General features: G+C 39.9%; 2 protein-coding genes and 1 long non-coding RNA gene across 3 annotated transcripts in view; all 3 read left to right on the forward strand.

Annotated features, from left to right (window-relative positions):
* Window positions 1-3,630, forward strand: part of LOC117476518 (A-kinase anchor protein 2-like) — an 81,739-nt gene extending 78,109 nt beyond the window's left edge. The window contains 1 exon segment of the mRNA XM_034123123.1: window positions 618-3,630. Coding sequence (XP_033979014.1) covers window positions 618-749 — 132 coding nt within the window. The 3' untranslated portion in view covers window positions 750-3,630.
* A 757-nt stretch (window positions 3,631-4,387) lies between these two features.
* On the forward strand, window positions 4,388-11,631 carry LOC117476740 (thymic stromal cotransporter homolog). The gene is given in 8 exon segments (XM_034123463.1): window positions 4,388-5,078; window positions 5,900-5,926; window positions 5,928-6,071; window positions 6,963-7,178; window positions 7,566-7,737; window positions 8,765-8,848; window positions 9,719-9,875; window positions 11,110-11,631. Coding segments are annotated over 8 exon segments (1,332 nt in total). The 5' UTR covers window positions 4,388-4,604; the 3' UTR covers window positions 11,168-11,631.
* Window positions 11,632-19,443: 7,812 nt separating this feature from the next.
* LOC117476777 lies at window positions 19,444-20,699 on the forward strand. The gene is made up of 3 exons (XR_004555283.1): window positions 19,444-19,518; window positions 19,895-19,997; window positions 20,565-20,699. It is a non-coding gene; the product is annotated as an uncharacterized LOC117476777 (long non-coding RNA).
* Window positions 20,700-26,709: the final 6,010 nt, after the last annotated feature.

The raw sequence follows: 26,709 nt of genomic DNA on the forward strand, positions 1-26,709 counted from the left end.
GGTAGGTAAGTTTGAGAAACCGGCTCGAGATACACTTTTTGTTATATTCCATGGAATGCTCTTAACATCCCGATAGCAATGAATATCTGAAGTGCTTTGACAAAAAATCCATTAAAAAAATGTCATCTGTGGAAGCCGTAGTTTTAATAATAATTTAGTGTCCATCATTTTCCACTCATTTCCCCTTCTCCCTGGATTCCTGCGCACAAAACAGTCACTCCTGTGTGGAACGGTGTGCTCATGTGTTAGTCACTGTGTGCTCATGTGTTAGTCACTGTGTGTGTGGTGGTGTGTGTCTTGGCACGAGTGTGTGAGACAGACTGTGATCGGGGATCAAATCCAATGTTGAAGCATGACATTTTCCCCTGAAATGGAGTCAAATAACCTTTGTTTTTACTGTCAAATACTGCAGGTGCGCTTCATTTGGTGGTTTATTAATGACTCCTTTACTGCGGGATGGTTTAACCAAGCGCTCCCTCAGTTTTTGACACACTGCATGCGATGTTAAAGCCACTGTGGTGTGTTTCTTTTGTGATGGTGTTGCCACTTAAAACAATGTTTTAGTAAACAGTGCTTTCGTATATATGATTCTCTGACTGTTGTTTTCTAACTGACAGGTTCTGGAGGCCACTCGCGTCACCAGGAGGAAAAGTGACATGGCGCGGAAATGGGAGGCCGGTATCTACGCTAATGAGGATGGAGAAGGAGAAGAAGAAGAGGAGGAGGAAGAAGAAGAAGAAGAGGAGTAAGCAGAGGAGTAAGCAGCTCCTCCCAGAGACAGTTATAGAACAAGTGGGAAGGACAAGAAGAAGAAAAACGCAGCGAGGAGAAGGGCAAAAGTATTTATTTTACTAAAAGTATTCTTATGATCACATGACCCGTTGGCTCGACCAATGAGGATCATCTAAGAAAAGAAGAATTGAAGGCCAACCGTATGTTAAGAGACTGAGAATGTGAGAGACTTTTAAGGTGTTGAGGCCATTTTGAAAAAGGTCAGTGACGTAAAAGACACTTTGAAAGGGTTTTAAGATGGTTTTAGAGCGATTCAGGATTCAAAGGTTTTAACAGTTAGTAGACGTTGAATGACTTAAATATTCATAGGAATTTCCTGTAATTGTTTTATTGAAAGATGTGCTGAGATCTGAAGATTTTACTTTGACAGGTTGCCTGAGACTTGCTGATGATGTTTTCTTTGCAATGGATGCTTGATAACAACCCAAACCATTTTCACAATGTGTGGGAAAAAAACGAAGAAAAAGAAAGACCATATTTCTGTCATTTCAAAATGATTTCTACCTGGATTTGATGAACCCAACAGGACCTGATGCGTCACATTCAGTAAAGTTTGATATTGAGCATCCTGCAGTGCCACAGTACACCACAGTACAGATGTGAGACACATATGACATGTTTGTAGGAGCTTCTGCAATCACTTGAAGCATCTGTGTTCAATTTAAGTGCCGACTTGACTGTCCTTGGAAATGCTAGCGTGGAAATTAGCTAAACTAGCATCAAGGTTCAACTTTGCCTTAGATCATGAGTAATCGTAGGATGCACGATATGTACAGAGTATGTTATCTTCTCCTATTCTGTATGAAAACAGTTTCAAAAGAGTAAAACACACAGCCGCGTTAGATAGAAAGGAAACACTACTCTTCAGTGACTTCATAAAGAGGGACTGCGGGTCATGTTTGCGTCTCTTCAGTCAGTGTGTATTGATTAAAGGGCTGGGTCGGGGGTTTTGTATTCTAAAAATCACTTATTTTACCTTTACTCGCTACGTCGCTTTGCGGACCCGTGCTTTCAGATGTAAGCAGTTGTTTGATGTATTATACTGAGGTAGGACTGTGTATTGTGAACATGTCTGTAGAGATTCCAGCAGGGCCGTGTATCTACTATCCCTTGCTAGCTGAGGATAAAGTTTGATGATAGACATTTATGGGGAAAAGCGTTTTATAAAAAAGTTTTCATACCGTCAGCCTAGTTTCCAATTTATTTAAGAAGTACTGATTGTGTGCATGAAATGACACTCCTTTTACAACCTGAAACAAGCACACAAACAGGCAAAAAATAACTATCAGTTCAACAGGCTGCAACGGAGTGTCCGTTTTCTATGTTAATACCACAAAAGTTGGAGATTTGTGTGTTGGGGCTGTCAGTTTTTATACTATATATATTGAGAGAATTTCGCAGGACGTCCTGTTTCGTTAAACGACTGAAGAGATTCAGGCTTCTATTTGGGAGGCAACACTGTGGATTGTAAGGGGGTAGAAAGCAAGTTTAAGCAAATCAAAAGCAATCAGAACAATCCCTGCAGCTTGCAGGACTGACTTTAAATGAAAAGTGTTTCAACATGGCTGAAGAAAATGTATTTGTGAACCACTTTAACTGATAGGATTCTACTTTTCAGTCTGTGTTTGCTTGTTTAATGAAGCCTTTTAGATTATTTTCCAGCATTAGGATGTCAGGAGGATGGTGAGAACTTCTTTTTTTTCTCGATCATCTGCTGGCATTTCCTGTTTCAAGTGTCCTTTTGTCTAGACCTTTCTGTGTGCCCACAAACACACTGAATACAAATCTATATCATTAAAACTGAGGTAAACTTGCACAGAAATTCCATAACTGCGGGACATGAACTGTCCATTAATGAATTTCGGTTATATTTATTGGGACAGTCCCATCCTAAGTGCAAATGATCTAACTCTATTTAATTATAATGATGGGAAAAACAGTGCCAGTAACCACCAAGCAGAAGTGTGTGATGTGTCCATTTCCCCCGGAAACAATCACCATACATTGGTTCCAGAAAATCCACCTCTTCCTTGTTTTTCTACACGTGATAATATATAGTGAAAAAAAGTATTTAAAGAGAACCAGTGTCCCTTTTTATGACGGAGGTGTCATTGTGGTGCAGCAGGAAGTGTGTGAATAGTTGCAACGGAGGTACAGTGATGCTGATATGAGGTTTTGCAACCGGTTTAGGCAAATGGTATTATGACGCATTTTTACAAAATAAATATTAGATTTTAGAGATGCTTGAACCCAGATCTTTTCAGGGTTGAATGGCAGAAAACTGATAGTGATGTTTGACATGATAGTTTTACAGTCTCCTATATCTTAGCTTTATTAACAGCACAATTTGAGTTTTAAGCAACAAAAACAAAGGCTTTGTCTCTAGTTTACTGTAGCTGCTGCAACACATACTGTGTTATGTACACACACACACACCAACACCAACCTCATTTCCCCTGAAGAGGTTGAATCAAACCCTAAATCGAGTTCTCACTAAATAACGCTTTTTAAATGGTTACACACAATGCGCTCGCAGAGCAGTTCTATCTGTGATTTATTATTTTTATTATTATGCTTTTGTTGTTTGAGTTCATGGTGCAGAGATGTTTTATTTATCTTTTGAAAATGCTGGTAGTTCCCCTGCAGGAGCGCCCAAGCTTCAGCGTGTGTGTGCGATAAAGCAATCGTATTATACAGTATAACCTCTGTTCCTATGTTAACCACTTGTACGCTCATACTCTGCTTTCTTATTTTATAGGACATGTAAGGCTCACACTTATACACCTACTATACATATTATGAATATTTTCTCATTAAAAACAAAACCTGTACACGTGGGATCTCTGAGTGTTTTATTCTGGTGTTAAACTAAGATGTCATTTGAAACAAAAATAACTAAATGTAGTCAATGTCATTTTTTCTGATTGAGTTTATTTCATGTTTTATCATTGCGGACAGGAAAACTCAAGGAACGTGTGCATCACAGTGATTAAAGGGGCCCTATCATGCAAATGTTCAGGTTCATATTTGTATTTTGTGCCTCTTCTGCAACATGTTTACATGCTTTAATGTTCAAAAGGTCTTTATTTTTCTCATACTGCCTGTGCTGCAGCACCTCTTTTCACCCTCTGTCTGAAACCAGAGCCCAGTCTGCTCTAATTGGTTAGCTCTGTTGTGATCGGTCAACCGCTGAGATGTCCTGCCCTCAGCCTGTCATGTACAAATCATGTTGAAATGCCAGCCAATAGAAACAAGAATGTTATGTAGTGATGTCTCCATGTCCCAGATGGAAACTATAACACAATACAGGAAAGGGAAACCCCATAAAAGCCTAATAGGGCCTCTTTAATTTAAATCCAATAATGAAAACACTATCAAAAAAATAAACTACCAGTCTATTTACTGATTTATATTTTTTCCTGACATGCCACCGAATCCAGAGGTAACATCAGCTTTGATGATTTAACTTTCCTTTGTGTTATTGTTACTTTTTTAAGTGTCGACTTGTTTCTGTTGTGTGGCCATACTGTCATGAACAGAAGCCCAAGAGCTGTCCCAGTGTTTGGTACAATCTCTCACACAGTATACACACGTTCCAGTGTCATCGTCGTGCCTGTGGTAAGAGTCAGAGGAGGAAGTAGGCGTGGGAGATTATTATTTACACCCTCGCTGCTTTTTATTTCAAACACACACACTACTGAGTGAGGCAGGAACAGCATTTACACCAGAGTAACTCCAGCAGCTGCTTTGTGGAAGTGTTCCCACTCATTTTGACTTCCATAAGAGAGTTGTGTGTGAGTGACAGTGTCACCATGGTCCTGCCTGGCTCGTGCCATGCCGCGTTCACGGTCCTCCGGCAGATAGAGTCGGTGGTGGTGCTGGAGCAGCTGGGAAGCAGTCTCTTCGACACGGCCCTGCAGATGGTGGTGAAGGACCGGAGTGTTAACGCCACCTACACCGACGTATCCGAGAAAGACAGCCAGCAGAAGTTCATGACAGACTTCTTCTTGATCTACAACCTCATCATCGGACTGACTCCCATCCTACCGGCCATGTTGCTGGCCAGGTTAGGGGACCGCGGCTGGAGGAAAGCCCCCATCATGCTGCCCCTCAGCGGGTACCTGCTGTCCAGGCTCGCCCTGCTGCTGGTGGTCCTCTTCCGGCTCCCGCTGGAGGTGATGTACGGAGCCGGGGTGGTCTTCGGGCTGTCTGGGGGCTTCTGCGCGTACTGGCCCGGCGTGATGACGCTGGCGTCGCTCGGCTCCACGGCGAAGGACCGATCCAAGGTCAGTATGGCTACTCGGTTAGTGTTACCTTACCTGCTGCACAATAAAGTGTGAAAGTACAACAGAATAAAGTAAAGAAATACTCTGTTACATGCAAAAGTCCTCCTATCAAAATGCTAGGCCTACTTAAGTCAAATTATAATTGTATAAACGTTAGAATATACTTATAGCCTAGTATAAAAAGTATGCTCAACATCCCATTTCAGAATAATTGTGGGACTTTCACTAATTTATTAATAAAGTAAAAATAAAGTTTTATCTTGAACATTCTGAATCTCAGTCTTCAAATGTACTAAAGTATTTTTTTTTAATTTAAATATAGTGGATTAAAATGCCATATTTGCCTCTGAATTGCAGTGGAGTAGGATAGTGTAGCAGTAAATGGAAACACTCAAGTAAATCACAAGAACTGAACTACAACATTTTATTTAACGGCTTTTAACTACGAAATTGTAGTCAAGTAGGCGACAATACTTGAGGAAAGAAGGTCACAAGTAACAGTCCACCACAGAACAAACGTTTTGTGATAAGGGAAATTACAGTATTTTTTAAAGCTGCATTAGACATCGTGATGTGACAAAATATGCACTGTAATGTGAAAGACTTTCCAAAAGCCTAACAATGTCATGTCATTCGTCACCCATTTTGACAAATGCATGTACAGTAGGCTACATTATTGTCATAAATGCAATCAAGAGCAACAGATAATGGCACTAAATAATATTTGTTTAACCATTTATCTGCCAAATACAAAAACAACAATGGACAAATGTACTTTCTTCACAACTGTTCAATGAAGAAATGTTCCTTGTCCCCTGCAGGTGATGATGAGGGTGGAGCTGCTGTACGGGGGGGGCCGGCCTGGTGGGTAGCCTGGTGTCGGGGCACCTCTTCCTGCTCTACAGCTCCAGCACCCAACATGGGTCCATCCTGCTCTCTGTGAGCACTCTGCTGCACCTGCTCTGCCTCTTACACTCCATCACCCTGCTGCAGGTCAGTGTGTGTGTGTGTGTGGTGTGTGTGTGTGTGTGTGTGTGTGTGTGTGTGTGTGTGTGTGTGTGTGTGTGTGTGTGTGTGTGTGTGTGTGTGTGTGTGTGTGTGTGTGTGTGTGTGTGTGTGTGTGTGTGTGTGTGTGTGTGTGTGTGTATGTTTTCCTGTTCGGAAAATGGTTAAATGGTTAATTTGTCAAACATTACAAGACAGCACTAAAGCAGTAATACATGTTATAGACCACAGTTATACTAAGGTTGTTGTTTGTTAGTTTTACTTTTACTTTGCTTCTGGAAAGGTTTGCTAAATACCAAAGCATTGTATTATGTTTAGCCAGAGACTGAGATCACTCACTGTTGTCACCTTGGAAACACATTCTTTGCTGATGATAAACCATCTGACATATTTCCTTGTAAGAATGGAATGAATGGAATAATAGCTGTCAAGTTGTTCAGCCCAACTGAACAACTTGACAGACCTGTTGGAATGGATGGCACAGGTAATACTAGTAGCAGGAATGTTTTTCAGACCTGAAAAATCTTACAAAATAACTCACATAAAATATATTCAACAACAAGGCATTAAATGAGAAGGAAAACCAAAAGATGTTGACTGAAAAGGTGAAGATTCAGCCTTTAATACTAACTATATGAATACTAATAGGCAACCCTTTAACTGATTAGTTTCCCATAAAAAAGAAAATCTGTTAATCTCCGTTCATCAAAATGCTATATACTTTGTAACTAAAAACCCCAGAATACTAATGAATTAGCTCACCCTTGTAAACTCTGTATAGTATTAAGGGGTAACAAAAGATCAAATGAAAAAGTTAAACCACTCATATCGTCATTTTCTCTCCCCGAATTGAGCCTACTTCATCCATTTACATTTCAGGTGAAGCCAGTCCCCATCCCAGAGCCAGAGGACGTCTGCGACCTCCTGCCCCAGGCCCCCGAGGGGGTCCCTGTGGAGGCCCCTGCAGGGAGGAACATGGTGAACGTGGCTCTGCTGTTTGTTGCTGCCATGCTGTACGTCTCCGCAGTGGGGGGGGGCATAGAAATACTGGGCCCCTTTTTGTTGAAAGAGCCACTCAGCTGGAGTGCCACTCAGGTGACATTATTGCTCTCTTTGTATCTCTGTATTAAGGTCTCTTTGTGAATTTGATGGATGTAGTTAGATGAAAATAATAGAGTAAAACAGATTATACTAGCTGAAATTATATAAATACTTGCAGCTGTCAACTTTCACCTTTTAAATAGACTGGAAAATTGTGAAATATTGGTTTCACTTACTTAGTATGCATGTAACGCTTTGTAATTGTAACTTATTGTAATGTAACGCTGCATAAAGTAAAATCATGATTAAACAGTTTGTTTTTATGTACAGTATAATGAATATTCATTTTATTTTGTCTCACTTGTAATTGATCCCTTCATTTTTCCTTTCTTCCAATGTTTTATTCTCTTTGACCTTATTTCCCTTCTCTCTCGTCCCCAGGTGGGTTATGGGAACGCAGCGGGCTGCACCATCTTCCTGACCAGCTTCCTGGGCGTCATGGTGTTTCGCCGCTGCGTCAGCGACACGTCTCTCATCCTGATCGGCATGCTGTCGTTCGCATCGGGAATTTACTTCATGTCCTTCGTCACGGCAACCTACATGTTCTACCTGGGTGAGACTCAGACACAGTTTGTGCTCCATCCTGACTAATGGACATTTTAACTTCGAAAAAAAAGTTGATGCAGATTGTAGTTCAGGCCATGTTTTATTTTTTCCGTTTTTTGCCTTACGCCCCGGGATAAGCAAAATATTGGACCACCAATATCAATTTATCTGTTTATTAAAAATAATGAAAAAGTCCTTTGACATTGACACAATGGTTAAAAAGGTTATTCTTAATAAGAATATCAGGTTTAGTTTTTCATTTTGCAAAAAACAACTATGTTTTTGTTGCTATTTCTGCATTCAATTTGGAATTTGGAAGTATGAATATTGAATGTAATTGGGGAACTGATTCTTTGTTATCTGTTCTGACAGATCTCTGTTATCAGCACAAATTCTGAAATGTAGGAACCAATTTGGGGAATTGAGACTATAGTATGTCATAAAAAATATCATTATGTTGTATGCCAGATAAAGTGCCATAAAAATGTCTTCTTAATGATATCATAGAAAATGTCATAAATGAGTTATAACTTTGCTCTTAGGCCATGACAAATATGGGAAAGGACACAATAAAGTAAGGTATTTATTATCAGGAAGCAAACTAATAAAGAAGTAGCTACCAATATGAGATGTATAAATCAGAACCATCAGTGATGTTCATGCAGAAACCAAAGACAAAGCCAAACAGGTAGGTGAATGTACACCTCAAACGTGTCACAAAAAAGTTGCAGTAAATGTGATGCCATAAAAGATATGTAATATAAAAGTTCACAGTATAGAATAACATCAAAAATATTTAAAAAAATCTTGGTATAGTTTGCAAACAAGGTAATGAAAAATGTCATATAGTATGAAATAAGCCATAATTAAAGCCAGTAGTGATTTATATTCAAACATATTGGGTCAAACTGATTGTTAGGTGACATTGGTGAGATCCTACAGGTATAGATAATAATAGCCGGTGATGGTGTGTACAAAATGATGTTGTGGAGGTATTTACAGGAACATAACATTCAGTTCTGATGTCTCCTCAGCCCGCTCACTCACCCTATTCGCCCTCATCCCGATGCCCATCATCAGATCTCTGCTCTCACAGCAGGTCCCTGCATCCTCCTGTGGTGAGTGTGCAACAAGGGTGTGTGTGTGTGTGTGTGTGTGTGTGTGTGTGTGTGTGTGTGTGTGTGTGTGTGTGTGTGTGTGTGTGTGTGTGTGTGTGTGTGTGTGTGTGGTATCAGTAGTTCTAATCAAACATCAGACCGTGTTAAAACAAGGAAGTTGAGGAAGAAGGATTACAACATTACAGTTCCTAAAAATTGAGTTTGCAGTCTGAAGTTCATGGGCAGGTCAGGAAGAAACTCCCTTACTGACGCTCCGACTGCTACAGTTATTATATATCAGCGTACAGACAGTAATAACCCCTCATGCAGCATGTAGACAGGTATGTAAACAGGGAGGAGTGGTGCATACTGAAAACACTCACGCTGGTCTGTGCCAAAAAGATGACGCGTGGTGAAGAGCATGTTCTGTGGCCAGTCAGAGTCATGCTTCTTCTTTCTGACACACACACACACACACACACGCACACACACACACACACACACACACACACACACACACACACACACAGAACAGCAGGGTTATTCATTGTCAGGGATTTTCCTCTTGTGTTTGCTTTGTTTGATAAGTCAGTGCAAAGCAAACAGCAGCAACATCAACCCCTTTTCTGTCTACGTGCCAACAAGTGCATATACAAGGAAATATAAAATAACGATGTTTACAGTCTTTCTGCTAATCTGAGATTACAGTGTTTTATATATATAGTTGAGAGTGGTATTAGAAAGCAAATACATTTAATTCCCCAAAAGTATTCCTTTAAAGAGATCCCTCTAAGATTAGCTTATCCCAAAAGAAAAGGATATGTGTGTGTTTCCCTCCCTAATGTATTTACTGTATCTGTGCTTTGCCCTGTCTCTCCTCCTTCCCATCAGGCACCGCTCTCACCTCCCTGCAGCTGGCTCTGAAGTTTGCCAGCCTGGCCTACCTCCCGGCCTTCACTAAGATCTACCAGCGGACCCTGGACTGGTTCCCAGGCTTCGTCTTCACGCTGTCCAGCATCATCACCGTGCTGGGGATGATACCAATATGGTGAGAGGGGGGTCATATGCTGTTGCCGGGAGTGATACCCTCAATGCCTGGGATCAATATTTGTTTGGAGCATTTTTCAGCCAAATGTCTTAGGGTTTCAGGGTTTCAACTGTATGAAAACAAGATAAGTTTGATACAAAAAAATGAAGATTATTTTCTCATGCGTTACTTACAATGTGACTTTCTTTATGGTCCTTTTTGTTTGAATTATACCATGTGACCCTACGTTTGATTACATTTCTACCTCATTTATGGACATTTCTATTCGTTGTTTTATGTTTTTGACCATAGATGAATGCATTTGGTCCTTTGATATTACCAGAGGTGGGAAGTAACTAAGTACATTTACTCAAGAACTGTACTTAAGTAAAAATGTTGAGGTACTTTACTTGAGTATTTCAATTTTCTGTTAGTTTGTATTTCTACTCCACTACAATTCAGAGGTAAATCATGTACTTTTACTCCACTACATTTATTTAATACCTTTAGTTACTTTACAGATTTGGATTAATGATATGAAATATAATCAACTCTTAAATGAGCCTTTAGTTCCACCTGGAGTAAATTCACAAGCTACCCTGCAGTATACAAAGTCATTCAAACTAGCTGCACCTTTACCAGCTTTGATAACACTTTAATGATCAATCATTATAAAACATATCATATATATTATTCTGAAATGGACCCATCTGAATAGTGAGTACTTTGACTTTTGGTACTTTAAGTATATTCTGATGCTAATACTTTTGTACTTTTACTTGAGTAACATTTTGATTGCAGGACTTTTACTTGTAAGAGTATTCCTACACTCTGGCACTTCTACTTTTACTCAAGTACAACATCTGAGTACCTTTCCCACCTCTGGATATTATTGCAGGGATGAGTTGAGAGGAAAAAATGAGTGTATTCCCTGTCAACAACTCTTTTATTTGAGGCTCCAAACTGGTTCACCTCGAAACAACAATAGTGAAATCTACTTCAAAGATAACAAGTTTGATGCCACTCCCACCTGTCCACTTAGATAAGGCCATTATTTATTTATTTACCTTAAATCTTATGTAGATACCTTTAAGAAAAGATACGATTGAAATACATCAAGGGTATATAGGGTTAATCTACAGTATTGTTGTTACATGATATATGTCTCCTGCTGATGTACAAACTTGTTTATCCTGCTTTGAAGACTCACACACCTTGTTTTCTCACCATAATATTTCCTCTCTTCTCCCTCCAGTGTCATCGGCTGCAGATCTCCTAAAACGCAACGGTACGAAACAATCCAAGGGGACTGAGGCCCCCCCGTCCCCCCGTCAGCCGTGAGCTAGCATCAGTACGAGTAAGACAGCAGCAGAGACAGGAAATGGGCAGAAAGCAGAATGGTGCCTTTAATGTAATTTCCTATTGTGGTGAAACTTTAGACATGTAGTAGAGGAGATCCTACAGGCGGATCATTCAGTAGCATTCATGTTTATATTCTATTTTTGTACTCCTATGCAGACCTTTATATGAACAAATACGTATTTTAGAATTGGTTTTGACAAATGTCATAAACAGAATTTTAGTGACATTTTTATAAATTAAAGTCATCTCTACAGCAACACCAACAAGGGGATTTTACCACAATGTAAATATGTCATTGAATGTGTCCAACGTTTTTAGGGTTATTTTTTCTACTGCTTTGAGGTTAGGGTTAGGGTTATAAACATATCAAATTTAGAAATGTGTTTTTGAATAGCCACTCAAGTCTCTGTGTGTGTGTGTGTGTGTGTGTGTGTGTGTGTGTGTGTGTGTGTGTGTGTGTGTGTGTGTGTGTGTGTGTGTGTGTGTGTGTGTGTGTGTGTGTGTGTGTGTGTGTGTGTCCTGTAATTGTGCTTGATTTTTACTTGTGTTGGATTGAATGAAAGAACCTGCATAATTGTTTTATGTTATGCATTAATTTATGATTGCACTATTAATTGTTTACACTTAACAAGGCACAAACACACAAAGGCTCCTGTCAATAACTTTAAATAGGTTTAAATAAGTTTATTACAGCCAAGGTACAGTTCCTGTTGGGGTTGAAACAGAGGACATTTGCACTGATGAGACTTAAAATTGCAACTCTGGTACAGTATTTTGTTTTTGATAACAATGTTAAAGGTTTATCTGAAGTTTTTTATGTGATTTGTTGATATGGAACCAACTGTTGTGAAATTCACTCTAATTCTGCCAATAAAGTTGTTTTGAACATTCAAGTATATGACAGTCTATAGTTCTTCTTCTTTAAGACATATTATAGTTATAATTACCTTTTTTATTTTTAATAACATATTTTACTATGACTTTTATATAATTATTTTCACTTACAACAACCTTTTATGATTAAAACCTACTTCACTATGACTATTTTAGGTATGCTATATTTTGTGATTTCTATGATTCAGTTTTATTTGCGTGCATTTACAATACATTTTATTTTTTGAGATCAAAGTGAATATTACAAAAGACAAAATAAAAAGAAACCTGAGCAGTCGAGTATCAAACGCATTCTTTCTTTTTATTGTTGGTCCAATATATCCAAAACAATCATTTGAGGTAAAGATAAATTGCATCACGGACCCAAAATTCTAATCAGCACCTAAAGTCTGAAATAAATGATATTATGATATTACGAATCTCTTTAAAAAACAGAATAAATATTGACATGTGTTGGGAAAATACACTTTTTGTAGTGCAATTAAATGGAAAAAAGTTCAAATCGGCGTGTTTGTAAATAGTTTTTGGAAGATGCCTGGCCTGGTCATCATTGGTGGGATTTTTTCACTACTTTATGTTGAGGGTAATGAACTAGCAGTAAAGCAAAGGGGACAGAGAAAAATAAGGACATTTAAATGATCAACAATTTCAGGAGAAGCGATAAACGATCATGACTAAGTCAAGCAGGTTCAGCAAATAATGTTAGACATTGACGTATTATATTACATCTCAGAGTGGATTTTAAGGCATCAGCAACATTTGGAGAAGAGACAAAGTGTGACGCTGCTGAATCTGAAAAAGACTAAATGTTTCCCATGAGTCAGAGCTGAGCCACTCTTCACAATCAGAACCAAAGAGCACATCATTTCCACATTACAGTTTTTAAAGCAGAGGAAGCAGTTTTTGCAATGTCTGGCTCTGATTTCCCAAACTCCTCTGAGTGCTGCTTGATCTTTCCCTCTGGTGTTAATACGACACAGATTGACCAGAAGCCTCAGTGCTGCTGGTTCTTCTGAATCAGTGCTTGGATTGGAATAAAAAAGGTGCCAGTACTCTAAATCAGCAACTGTTTCAAGTCAATTTATTTATACAGCCCAAAAACAAGTATTTGGCTCAAAGTCACATAGTATCCTATGCTGGTGGGTTTGTCTCTTTACTGTATATTTTAGAAAGGCTCACTGTACTTAAACAAAATGACTCAGGGTGCATCTGAGATTAGAGGGGGTGCAGTGGTAAAGTGCTACATTTATAAGTGGGGAGTGGACCTGACACCCTCTGGGGGGTCCGGGGGCATGCTCCCCCGGTAAGATTTTTTTTAAATATTGAAGTTAAATGCATCAATCTGGTGCACTTTGAGAGCAAAATGAAGAGATATATGGATACATCTGAACATCCATATGAAACAGAACTGTAAACAGATTTAATTTTTCTTTATGGATATAAACGAAAGTAAAGCCTGACTCCTACTGGCGGCTGGTTAAATGACTCCTCGTCCCTGAGGACACTCATCTTTCAGCACAAAAGGAGAGAGGGAATCAATGAGAGACGGGAGAAGGCTCTGTGGGAGCTAGTGCTACAGAACTTGGAGCAGGAGGCTCGACCAGAGAAGGCTCCCCGTCAGACAACATTTCTAACACAGGCACAGCATTTCTGTATTAGCAGTCGGCTCCTTGTCCGGCGACAACCGGCGGCATCTCATGACGCATGACGCATCTAGGTGCATCTACGCTGGGCATATTTGTTGTCATGCGTCATGCCGGCGGCTGAGTACCGGCATCTTACTGGCCGTTTCTCAATCGCGAGGATGCTGGCTTGGTAGCACAGCCGAGCCGAGCATCTTGCTTCAGAAGCAAGGCAAGAATACTTCCTGCTATTCGGAAAACGAAGAGTGGAACAGGCTAGCAAGTGTGCAGGTGTGCATCATATGAGCGGCCCCGCCTTACATCTTCCGCCACAGATTTGGGGAAATTGGTCCATGCGCAAAGCATTGTGGGGATTTTAAGGACGCGAAGTCTACCCATGTGGCACCTTGCCGGTACTCAGTAAGAAGTGCCGGTACCACATGGGTAAAATCAGAAGTGCCGGTAACCGGCCCAATTCAAGCACTGCTCTGAATGCCAGAAGTGTCAGCATTTTTGAGAAATTCACCAATGGAAACTTGAACAGAAGTCGGTCGACAGTTTTAAACTCTCCTCCAAAAGGTTATTTCTGATCATTTCCAGACATTTGTTACGTCACTCTCCAGCCCCATCATGTTCCCAATGCAAAACGTTCTCTAAACGAGTCTCTGTGGCAGGTGGTTCTGAGAAAATTATATTTCATTTGAAAAGTTTTACAAAAAAGTTGACCCCTTTGTTTGAATAGAATAAATTACACCGTTAGTCCCTCCCGAAAAAGAGCCTAATCGGGGACCTTTAAAATAATGAAACACTTTATCATCCTACCCACCAGGTGGTGCTGCTGCGCTGCTCTCACAACAAATCTGCAGTGTGTCTGTGCTTAAAAACACAAAATGACCTCCAACAAAATCACTTTCCTGATAAAGCTAAACATCGATGTATGTTAATGTATGTAAGGATGTAGATTAATCATAATTCCTATAGTTTCCCTTTCAAAAATTAGCAGTGCTTTTTCCAAAATTGCCTCTCTTATCTTGCTACACTTCCTGCTATTTCTCCGACCGTAAATCGAACACACAGCTGAGTAGGAAATCGTTTATGCCTAGATAATAATAATAAAATGTATGCGTTTCCAAAACTAAAAGTTTATGGGCTGAAACATGCATACACATAACATGTGTGGCCCTTTAAATAAAGGATGTTGGATTGTAATTTATAGACAATATGATGCCTTTAAGAGATGAGAGTCTTTTTTCACTGTTGTATTTCAGAAGCTTTTACAACCTGACAAATCTTGGGGACGCTCTGTATACTTCATGTTTTACCATTTAATCTGATTTCTGCAACGCTGAAGAGTTATCCTTCACATTTGGCAATGTGAAAATGGGGAAACAGACAGAGAATGGCTCAGTGAGACACCGAGTTAAATAAACACAGGTAACCCAGATAGCAAGCGGATGTGGCCCACTTCAGGCAATGATGCGGCACTGCTGGCCTTCTTCTGGCCCGGACCAAATGGATGTGTGCCTAAAGTGGCCCACTTGTAAAATAGCAAATATGGCCCACATATCCCAAAGCAAATGTGGGCCTTTTTTGGCAAAGATGCGGTGCTCCTGCAATGTGTAATCTGGATGTCACCCTAAAGTGGCCCATGTGGGAAATGGTGAATGTGGCCCAAATATCACAAAACAACTGTGGGTCACCTTTGGCAAAGATGTGGCAGAATGGACAAAGGCTAATCTGGGTGTAAACCAAAAGTGGCCCATATATGATGAAGCAAATGTGGCCCAGTTATCTTAAAACATATCTGGGCCAGTTTAGGCAAAGATGCGGCACAGTAATCCGGATGTGAACCTAAAGTGGCCCACATTTGACATGAAAAATATGGCCCAAATATTAAAAAACAGACGTGGGCCACTTGTGGTAAGGATGCAGCACAATTGGTACCGGCAAATCTTGATATGAGCCTGAAGTGGCCCACAACTGATGCAGCAAATGTGGCCCGGTTATCTTAAAACATATCTGGGCCACTTTTGGTAAATATACGGCACACTTTTGGCGAGGATGCAACACTTTTGGCACAGGCTAATCTAGATGTGAGCCTGAAAAGGCCTACATGTGACATATAGTATAAATTGTGGATTGGACTGCCGTGTGATCCGAGATAGGGTTAGGGTAGGGGTCAGCAACCTTTACTATCTTAAGAGCCAATCTGCCCTCACTTCCATCAAATAAATGTTGTCTGGAGCCGCAAAACATATTTATACTACACTATACTTCATACTATATGTACAAAAACTAAAGTTTGTTGCATTTATAAAATTATAGAACGACTATAAAGAGAACTCTTGACATGTGTGTATTTACCCGTTAAAACCACAGTCTATGGTTAAAACAAATCAAATCAACAAACTCTTATGAAAAGAAAGTTTGCAATAAATTATACACTTTCCAGAACTTTCTGCATATTTGTGAAATATTAATAATAATTAATTTAATATTAATTAATAATCACTTACAAAAGTATCAAACTTATTTTACTGAGACTTTTCTTATTCTTAGTAAGTAAAGAGAAACATTAATCCAGGGTTAGCTCACTGAGCCGCTCTGGAGACAGATGTGACGTGTATTTCACTCATCGTAGGCCGGATACTCAAACTCTTTTTTACTTTCAGTGTCACAGTATCACCTAGATGTTTGGATTAAAACCCAAACCACTGTGGCTAACATGGTACGTGCTATATGTGTAAGCAAACACACGGAGATAATGTAATGTGAATCTCGCAATCTTTGACCCCAGGTCAGTGACCATTATTGTTTTGGGGGGGGCTTTAATGTGCTTCTCAATGGCAATCTTGTTTTTATTAATATACAGTTGCTCTTGCATATGCTATAGTCAGTTGACTTACTATGTTTTATATTGTGTAAGTGAAGTGTCTGAGTGATTAGGTTCAGACTTGTGAAGTTCACTGTTTTATGGTCTTGATCTTTGAATGTATATTTGGTTGAGATAATTTGGAGTTGCTGTATGTGCAACACTTGATTGCAAATGTCTTCTTGGGACAATAAACTGTGCCATATAATATGGTATCAACGAGCCAAACTGGGTGCTAACAGGCCATGTGTGATCTAACTTCTAGATTGCTCCACAAGTGTGGGTTGGAAGTGCGGGAAGCAGGGGATTAAAATGCAGTCAGACAGGCAGACTGAAGCAGTGCAATGTTTCATTGTAAATTAGTTTACGGCAGATGCAAGTAGGCAAACAGGCAGGCAGGTGAACGGGTAACGGGTAGATAGACAATATGCAGGGAGGTAAGCAGGTTCTGGTCCAGGATCGGGTGACAGAAGTTCAAAAGCAAAAACTCAAGACAGCTATATAGCAGCTGGAATGAAATGACAAAGAAAAAAGGATCTTGACCGGTACATGTAGTGAGTGGCTGATGAGAGAAGTGAGAAAAGGTGAGCAGGGGAATGATGAAGTCTGGTGAAAAAGTCTGAGGGCATCAGATCGCTCGAGGATGGCAGGTCTAGGGAGAAAGTTCATGGCCTGGGAGGTGAGCAGGGGCTTGAGACAGGGACAGATCGTAAAGCAGAGGGCAGGGGATGAGAGAGTGTGGCTGGAGGAAGGGACTTGGAGGCAAACTGTGACAATTTTTTGATCCTGAGGGTGACATTCTAACACCAATAAATACAAAATAAAACAATGTTTTAATTTGTCTTACATTTGGGTTAAATATTGTCATTTAAATAACTATTATCATTTTTATTAATAATGAATAACAATACATTTCTTAAAGAAAACAGTTATTAATATGTTTTTCTGACATTAACTTTTTCATCCCATATTTAAACTATGCTGCATTCGTGGGAACTAGGAAGTCCCCCTTTTGAGTTGGAAAAAGCCGATGAATAGCCTTCAAGTTCTTTGTTAGAAATACAGATTTATTTTCTTTTTTTGTTCAAATCAAATCAAATATTTTCAATACTACTATGGGTCTTAAGCCCTATTGTATTTGTAGTTGTATCTTCTTGTTGTCTTGTGGTTATGTATCCGTGGGAATTAGTATAACTTCAAGTTGGAGTTTTCCCATTTCCGGGGTCTTTTGAACGCAGCATATCTGACTTGAAGCAAGCGCGAAAAAAAAGCGCCATAGAGACCGAAGTCAGTTGGAAGGATTGTCGGTGGAAAACTGTGCAAAAGTGGAGTCGCGGTAAGTTTTAAATGAAATGATAAACATGACTTTCTGCTGGCAATCGGTATTTTACTAATCTATATGCTCAGTGGAGCTAACTCCAGTTAAGCTAATATTCTCAGTTGGAGCTAACTCCAGTCAAGCTAATATTCTCAGTTGGAGCTAACTCCAGTTAAGCTAATATTCTCAGTTGCAGCTAACTCCAGTCAAGCTAATATTCTCAGTTGGAGCTAACTCCAGTTAAGCTAATATTCTCAGTTGGAGCTAACTCCAGATCTTTAAGCTAATATTCTCAGTTGCAGCTAACTCCAGTTAAGATAATATTCTCAGTTGTTATGCCGTGATATTTGCTACAAACTGAAAATCCAACAGGTAGCCTACTGAAGTAAAGAGAGTCCCTTAACACTGGAATCGTTTTTTTTATCCCCCAGCAATATCTGACTTGAAGCAAATAAGCGCGAAAAAAAGGCGCCCTCAAGAAAAAGTCAGTTGGAAGGATTGTCGGTAGAAAACTGCAAAAGCCGAGTCGCGGTAAGTTTTAAATTAAATGATAAATATGACTTTATGCTGGCAATCGGTATCACTAAGCTATATTCTCATTCTCAGTTGGAGCTAACTCCAGTTAAGCTAATATTCTCAGTTGGAGCTAACTCCAGTTAAGATAATATTCTCAGTTGTTATGCCGTGATATTTGCTACAAACTGAAAATCCAACAGGTAGCCTACTGAAGTAAAGAGAGTCCCTTAACACTACAATAATTGTTTATCCCCCAGAAATATGTGTAATTCTGTGAATGTAAAACCCACACACCTCAAACTTTAATTATTCCTGTGTTATTTTCCAAATATAATGTACACTTTTTAATATTGTAGTTAATCTCCTGTTAGCAGTTTGTTTAAATGTATCAGTCATGTTGTTTTTTGTTTGTAGAAGCGCACCATTTATTGACTTGTTGTAAAAACGAATCGGAACTGAACTTGATCACAATAATAGATACAATTCATACCAATTTTGGGAGGGAGTAAGGCATCACATGTTTTTATGTGTAGGAAGTTGTTAAATTATAGCAAAAACCCTGTTACACATTTTGTTTTTGTCTTGTAATTTGTTTGTATCATGATGTTTTTTAACTTAACAGTAATATTCACACTATGTTACAGAAATTTGAAGGTGGACAGAAAATAGTGGTAGAGTGGCAAGTGCACTATCACCATTAAGGTAAGCTGCTTCCATGTGATACATTTCGCTAAACTATATGAAGTATCAATGTTAATATGTTATCAATGTTGTTTCTTCTTTCTTTTTCAGAGTAACTAAAATGTGTATAAATAATTATTAGTTTAGAAATTACGATTTACAATAGGTTGTGAATTTTATCTTTATGAGATTGTTTCCTTTTAATATTTTTTTGAGTAATGTTTCTAGTGGGAACACTTTCCCGTTGCACATCGTTTTGTACTTCCTGTATGTCATTTCCGCTTTCCACTCACACTGACGTGAGCAGTGCACTACTGAGGGTAGTCTGTGCTAGGAATTGTGTCACAGTTTATTACAATTGTGTGTGGTAAACCGGCTATTCAAGTTGATGAAAGTGATGTATGTTGTTAAGTGTCAATTTGGGTACATTATTAACCCGTTTTTGTTAAGTTTCCACCGTAAGAAATTGTATTTTGAGTGATATTTACAGTGTGGTTTTGGCGGGAAATAGACGCGATCTGCGTCATTTTCTTTGTGTCAACACTTTCTGACTTTTCTTTATTTTATTTTGTAAAGATGTGCAACGCGGATGTAAAGGACATTTTGTGTTTGTATTTTGTGTGATTACTTAAAAATAAGATTTTCTTGGTCATTTCATAATTTCTCAAATTGTATAAATAAGCTAGTATGTATAAATAAATACAAGAGACACTGAAGTGAGCACTGCTGAGGATGAGCAACACTGATGTAAAGGACATTTTGTGTTTGTTCCCAGAATAAATGCCAGAAAACACACTCAGATGCTTCGCTGTCGTTTCCTGATCGATAACTAGTCTCTTACAGTTGTGACCCGTTACACAAAGACAACAAGGACATGGGTAAGTGTAAATATTACAGTGTACTGAAAATGAACAATAGGTTTATTGATATATTTTTTTTTATCGATAGTCATGATCTTTTTCTTTGGACAAAATAGACTCCATTAGCAAACTGTGTTAACGTGTTTTATGTGTAAACGTTATTTTGGTGTGTAAAAGTGAGATTACATGTGTAGATGATTCAAATAATCATTTATTCGTCCCACAACGGAGACATTTACAGTGGCTATAGACATGTTTTTGCCATCGATTATTTTATCATACTGTTCTGTACAGATGAGGCTTTGTCATAAATGTATTTATATGTGTGCCTGTGATTATTTTACCGTCCTGTACAGATGAGACTTTGTTATCAGATGTATGTATATGTGTGTCAGTGATTTTATACTGAATGTAAAGTAACTGGAAATACCTGTGAGAGAGAGAGAGAGAGAGACTCCCGTCCAACCTCCCAAACTTTCTTTTTATGTGTGCATTGTTATTTGTGCTTGAGCAACATTTTACTTGAGCTTTATTTCAATGAAATTAGTTGTAATTATTGTCCTACATTTAAATTTGTTTATCCAGCAGCCAGAACATCCATCTGTGCCTGCCCCCAGGTCAACATCTACCATGGCTCAAGGGCCTTCACCAGAGCCATCACCACCAAGGACCAGAGGACCAGCATCACTACAGCTGCCACCACGTCAAGATCTACCGTGGCTCAAGGGCCTTCACCAGAGCCATCACCACCAAGGACCAGAGGACCAGCATCACTACAGCTGCCTCCACCTCCATCTGTGGCTGCCACCACGTCAAGATCTACCGTGGCTCAAGGGCCTTCACCAGAGCCATCACCACAAAGGACCAGAGGATCAGCATCACTACAGCTGCCTCCACCTCCATCTGTGGCTGCCACCACGTCAAGATACACCTCAGCACAAAGGCTCCACCACAGCCATCACCATCAACCCAGCCAGCGTGGAGGTCTCGTATAGCACTTGTACCCCCCCACCTACACAGCAGCCCATGCACCATCACCCCCACCTATACACAGACCCACTGTCTTGGAAGACAGACAAAGACCTTGTGTAATTCAAATATTTCACTACTTTTGTGATCCTAAGACTTTGGTAACCACATCTAAAACACCAAAAAAATTGGATGAAATTGGTAAATTTGTGTTTTCACAAGAGTTTTGAAGATTTTCCGAAAATCGGATGTCAAATGTTAAGCTTTAGAGCTACTTATCTCATCACACAGTGCTTTAAGGTGAGTAATTTGCATTTATAGCAAGACCAAAGATTGTCCTGCACATTTTGATACGTAACACATGGGGTGTTACATTTAAAAGGTGATTTAAGGAAACATCTAAGAATCGAAAATACCCTTAGACTCTAGGTTATGGCGACAATTTCCTCTTTAAATTCATCATTGTTGGACCACAAGTTTGGTTCTCGGTACAGTTCCGTTTGGAGCTCATCCCGGTGTTTACAGAGGACAAGGTTCTGCTTTTCCATGGTTCTCCTTACAGTATTCAGGTTTGCTTGGTCCTTTTTCAGCAGATCTTTCCTCAAGAGTCGCTCTTTGAAATCCTGATTTGTCCGACTCAAACATTTGTTTTCTTCGTCCAATATCACCACTTGTTGCCTTGTTAATCTGAAGTTTTCCGCCAGGAACTTAGAAACGGGCCCTTTCACAGCGTAGGGTATCACCTGCTGAACTGAACACTGTCGCTTGGCACGCTGCTTCCCTGAACACAAAGGTACTTGGTTGCCATATGAGACAGCATTGGTTGGAGGTTTGATGTGTTGCCACCTTTCCCAGAAATAAACTTCTTGCAGTGGTTACAGACCCCACCATTCAGACTGGCAGTCATATGCAAATCTAAAGTGACTCGTTTGCGGAGTTTCACTGCGAAATTGACATCGTACTTCCGACGGTTTGGGCGTGAGTTTAAGGATATTACGCCTCATTTTTATTTATTTTAAAAGTATCGAAAACCGGATCTGATTTCGCTACGGTATACCGTAGCCGCCAGTAACCGGTATTTCGGTAATACCGGGAACCGGTATGCACCCCTAATTAATAACACATTTTATTTATAGTGTCTTTCTGAGCTCTGAGGTCTTTCTTCAGTGCGGCTTGTTCTCCTGGAGTGAATCCAGAGCTATGTCCAGGGTCCTCCCCGGCAGAGACTCTCTCACTTCCCGGATCTGGTGTTGGAGCCGTGACTCTTCTTGGAGCAAGCGTGTCCAGGGTCTTCTGCAGATCTTTGATCTCGATTTGCAGAACTTTCTTCTCTGAGTTCATGACCTTCAGAGACAGAAACAGATCAGGTTTATTACCAGGTACACGTACGAGGAATTTGACTTGATGTCGGGTGCATACATAAAAGTAAAACAACAATTAAAAACACAGATATAGAACTATTTTAAGAAAACTACAGTGAAATCTAGCAGTATTTACCTTTTGATACACCTCTAAAACACTGAGTTTTGAGGTCTTTACTGATTCGCTCGATGATGGCTTTTTTCCTCATCTTTACGACGACCATTTCTTCTTTAATTTCATCCCATTTGGACCACGAGTGTTGCCCTCGGTCCAGTTGCCTTTGGAACTCATCCCGGTTTTTACAGAGGACAAGGTTCTGCTTTTCCATGGTTCTCCTTACAGTATCCAGGTTTGCTTGGTCCTTTTTCAGCAGATCTTTCCCCAAGAGTCACTCTTTGAAATCCTGAATTGTCCGACTCAAACATTTGTTGTTTTCGTCAACTATCGCCACTTGTTGCCTTGCTAATCTGAAGTTTTCCGCCAGGAACTTCACCTCTTCCTGTAGAAACTGAAGATCGGTAGACATTTCCATCGGAGGAGACGCCTGATCAGTGTCACTCATGCATACTTGCTACTTGCCAACCTTCTTCTTCTTCTCCTCGAGATCGGGAGAAATTAAAAACCACCGTGGGGGGGGGGGAATCGCCGGAGCTGTTAGAACTGTTAGCACCGGAGCCTCGCAGCGGGGAAACTGACTTTTAAAGATGAAAAGAACATCTACACATGCTTGTAGTTGTAAGCATACTTGCCAACCTCAGAAATCGGGAGCATTTCCAAAACCACCGCGGGGGGGGGTGCTAGTGGATCGCCGGAGCTGTATTAGATTAACATTGTCATGCTTATTGTAGTTGCGGCCTGTAGCACCATATGTGTGGGCTGAACCTGTATTTTACAGGAAGGGAGTGAGCAGAGGGTAGAATTGTCGATTCTTGTTCTGTTTGCTGTGACTATCTTCCAGACTTTCAGTTGAGCACGCTACGCTACCATGGAAACCAAACAATGGTGTAGCTGTATTAAAGTCCGAGTGGAAACGGTCCTGAGTAAATCTGATTTTGTCAGAAATCGGGAGAAATGCGGGAGAAATATGACCCCGGGAGGAAACCGGGAGAGGGCAATGAAATCGGGAGTCTCCCGCAAAAATCGGGAGGGTTGGCAAGTATGCACTCATGTTCAGATTCAGATGGAAAATACAGATTATAATATAATGTCACGGTTCTGAAGCTGTTCTCACGTCTGATTTAGAACATTTAAATAATGCTGTTGCCCCGGAAATCAAAAAATAAAAGTTATTATAGAGTAACAATTCATATTAAAAACACACTTAAAATATATAAAGCAGTTATTATCATTATTATGCAGAGTATGTGCAAGGCATTGTGGGTAATGTAGTTTTTGTGAAGGTGCGGAGGTTGAGCATTTTCTTCCGGGTACTATGTTACTTATAAATAATAAAATGGTTACCGAGTATCACTGGCTGCTGGGGTTGAGGGAAGAGCTGAGGGGGAGGGAAGGGGTGACTCATAGGGGGAGGGAACAGGTGAGGGGGAGGGAACAGGCGAGCTGGAGGGAACAGGCGAGCTGGAGGGAACTGTCTCTGCATCCTGTAGAAGACAAAAGGAAAGCAATATCTTACTGTAAAGCAGTGGTTATAACTTTGTAATAGATAGATAGGCCTACTGCTGTATTCTTTGAATTACATCCCATATGGGTAATTTGTTCAAATGTATCCATGCTGTTCAGTTTCAGTATGCACCCAAAAGAGTACAAGAAACAAATCTAGGGTGAGATTTGTTTTAGCATCCCTCCACACAGAAGAGTTGGCTGCATAGAGACTCTGTGCAGCCAATACAAAATGTATACATAACGACACAGTTGTCTGCATAACGGGCTGAGTATATTGACATTGGTATTTATTCTGAAATTTCAATAGATTGTTTATGATGTGACTGATTATGGACAGAAATGATTTCGGGGGTCATTGACTTCGTATTTTCTTGGTAAAGTGGGGGTTTTCTTAAAATATGTTTTCAAGGCAGTGGAGTAGTTAAACATACATTTAATAAAATAATATAGATTACTTTAGGGCTAACTAGAAAAGATACCAGAACTGATGGAGGGCAAATTAAAACATGACTGACCTGCTTGGAGCATCAAGCTAACTGAAGCTGGACTCAGACGTGCAACAGCGAAATACACCCCCGGGTACAAAATAAAGGTATAATAATTCCATAAATACCTATATAGGCCTATATCTAGTGATGGCAGTTTGATACTGAAGCTTTGAACGGAGCTTCAACCCTCCATAGAAGCAGTGACGAAGCGTCCACACAGCAGCGTTAACAAAATCTTGGAACGCTTCTGCCCATTCATTGATTCGAAGCTTGCTTCAAATCACGTGACATATGACGTCCGAACCAGCAACTGCTTCAAATCACGTGACATATGACGTCCGAACCAGCAACGGCTTCATTCCCTGAATGAATCACTTGACTGGTTCGCGGTCCAATCACGCGATTCAATGCACTGCCTCGTCTCTATTCTGACAGGTGACAGGTTGAAACAGTTTCAAATTTGAGCGCTTCAACACTTATAACGGCTCTAAACAATGCGCAATGTGTGGGTAGTTTGCGTTGTTGCTGTTGAGTTGTTGTTGGTATTGCATTTTAATTGGATCATTATAGAGCAAGCCAGGAAGAAAGATAGGTCGTTCTGGCTCGGGAAACACTTCGAAATGTGGAGAAGTTAACACGAATATAAAAAACATCTGAATAGTTTAAGGTATAGCCCAGTGGATAGAGCCGGCGGCCCGAAGCGGCGATGACCACCGCGCAGCTGGTTCAAAGCCCGGAACGGATGAACGTTTAATCATTCCTTTTCAACTTTAATACTTTATTAACTGATAAAAGGCCCTCTCCGCCCAAAAAAAATTCCAGCACTCTCTAGTCTCTTCTCAATAACCCAATACACACAATTATCAATCTTTAATTGCAAATAGAACATGATATTCAGTCTTAGTGTGTGTGTGCATCGAATATTTTTCAAGGCAAAGATACGTTAAACCCACTGCAGCCTTGCACTTCGCCAGGAGAGGTCGCTGTAACTGAAGCTTCGAGAAATGAACCTATTTCCGTGTGGTTCGATGCTTCATTCAAAGCTTCATTTTGCCATCACTACCTACATCCAAAACAGTATGTAATTTGTAGCCCGGGCGCAAATAGCATTGTTAGCTACAGACATTGTTAGCTCGCATGCCACGGTGAGTAGTGGCAACACTAGTATGATAAATAAAATAACATTGTACCTTGAAAATCAATGCATTCTAATAGAGTGGCGAAGTCACGCCCATCTACTTCCGCCCCATGGGACCTTATTTCGGAAAAATAATGTATTGAAGTCAATGGAGAGAGAAAACTTATCTTTCGATCCCGTTTGAATTGTGCCATGAATTACACATATGTTTGTCAATCTTAAAAAATAATTTCCATGTCAAAAAAGTCAGTTTGTCGTAAAACTGTTGAAATATAAGACTATGAAAAATACGTAACTAGAAAGACTACAAATCCCAGAGTCGCGTAAGTGATGTCACAATTGTTTTCCTCCACTAAGATCTAAGATCAGCGCCATATAGATATAATCTATCTATATGGCGCTGGCTAAGATAAGATAACTTTAACAAGATGCCTGTGTGCTTAGTGCCAGGTTGTTATTATACCAGCAATGGGTCTTGCTCGTTCTTTTGCTTCCCGTCTGATGAAAGGACCAGGAGTGGCTTGATCAAGTTAGCTACCTAGCTAGTAGCTAGCACGTTAGTTAGCATTACAGCCTTGTCATTTGTATTAGCCTTAACATGAAGTAACATTAAGTAACCCAAAATGTTAAACAGTAAGAGTAGTAGTCATATTTCGTGAACCCTTTGAAGAGTACTGTCACCGGTGTGATCATTCTATAATACACAATTTAAGCCCGGGGGAGAAATGCTAACGCTAACGATCTTCTCTACTTCATGCTATCTGCACAAATGGTTGACATTAAACATTAAAACGACCAGGCAGTTCAGAGAGAATCAAAGGAAGGCAGGCAGGCAGCTTTGCATGACATTCTTCAGGACGTGTTTCATTGTGGTGATAGTGAGGGTAGTCAATCGTTTTGTTGACAAGACAGTAGTGACGGCCATCTTGGTGACGTGTGTTGTTGACCAGAGATGTAGTTCATTGAGCGTTTCACACAAACAAATGTGTTACTTCACAGTTTTACGACACCTTTTTTTTTTTTGACTTGCAAAATTATCTTTTAAATTGACAAACATTATATGTGTAATTCGTGGCACAATTCAAACGGGATCGAAAGATAATCTTTCTCTCTCCATTGACTTCAATACATAATTTCTCCGAAATAAGGT

The sequence above is a fragment of the Trematomus bernacchii genome, unplaced genomic scaffold (genome assembly GCF_902827165.1).
Source record: "Trematomus bernacchii unplaced genomic scaffold, fTreBer1.1, whole genome shotgun sequence".
Lineage (NCBI taxonomy): Eukaryota > Metazoa > Chordata > Actinopteri > Perciformes > Nototheniidae > Trematomus > Trematomus bernacchii.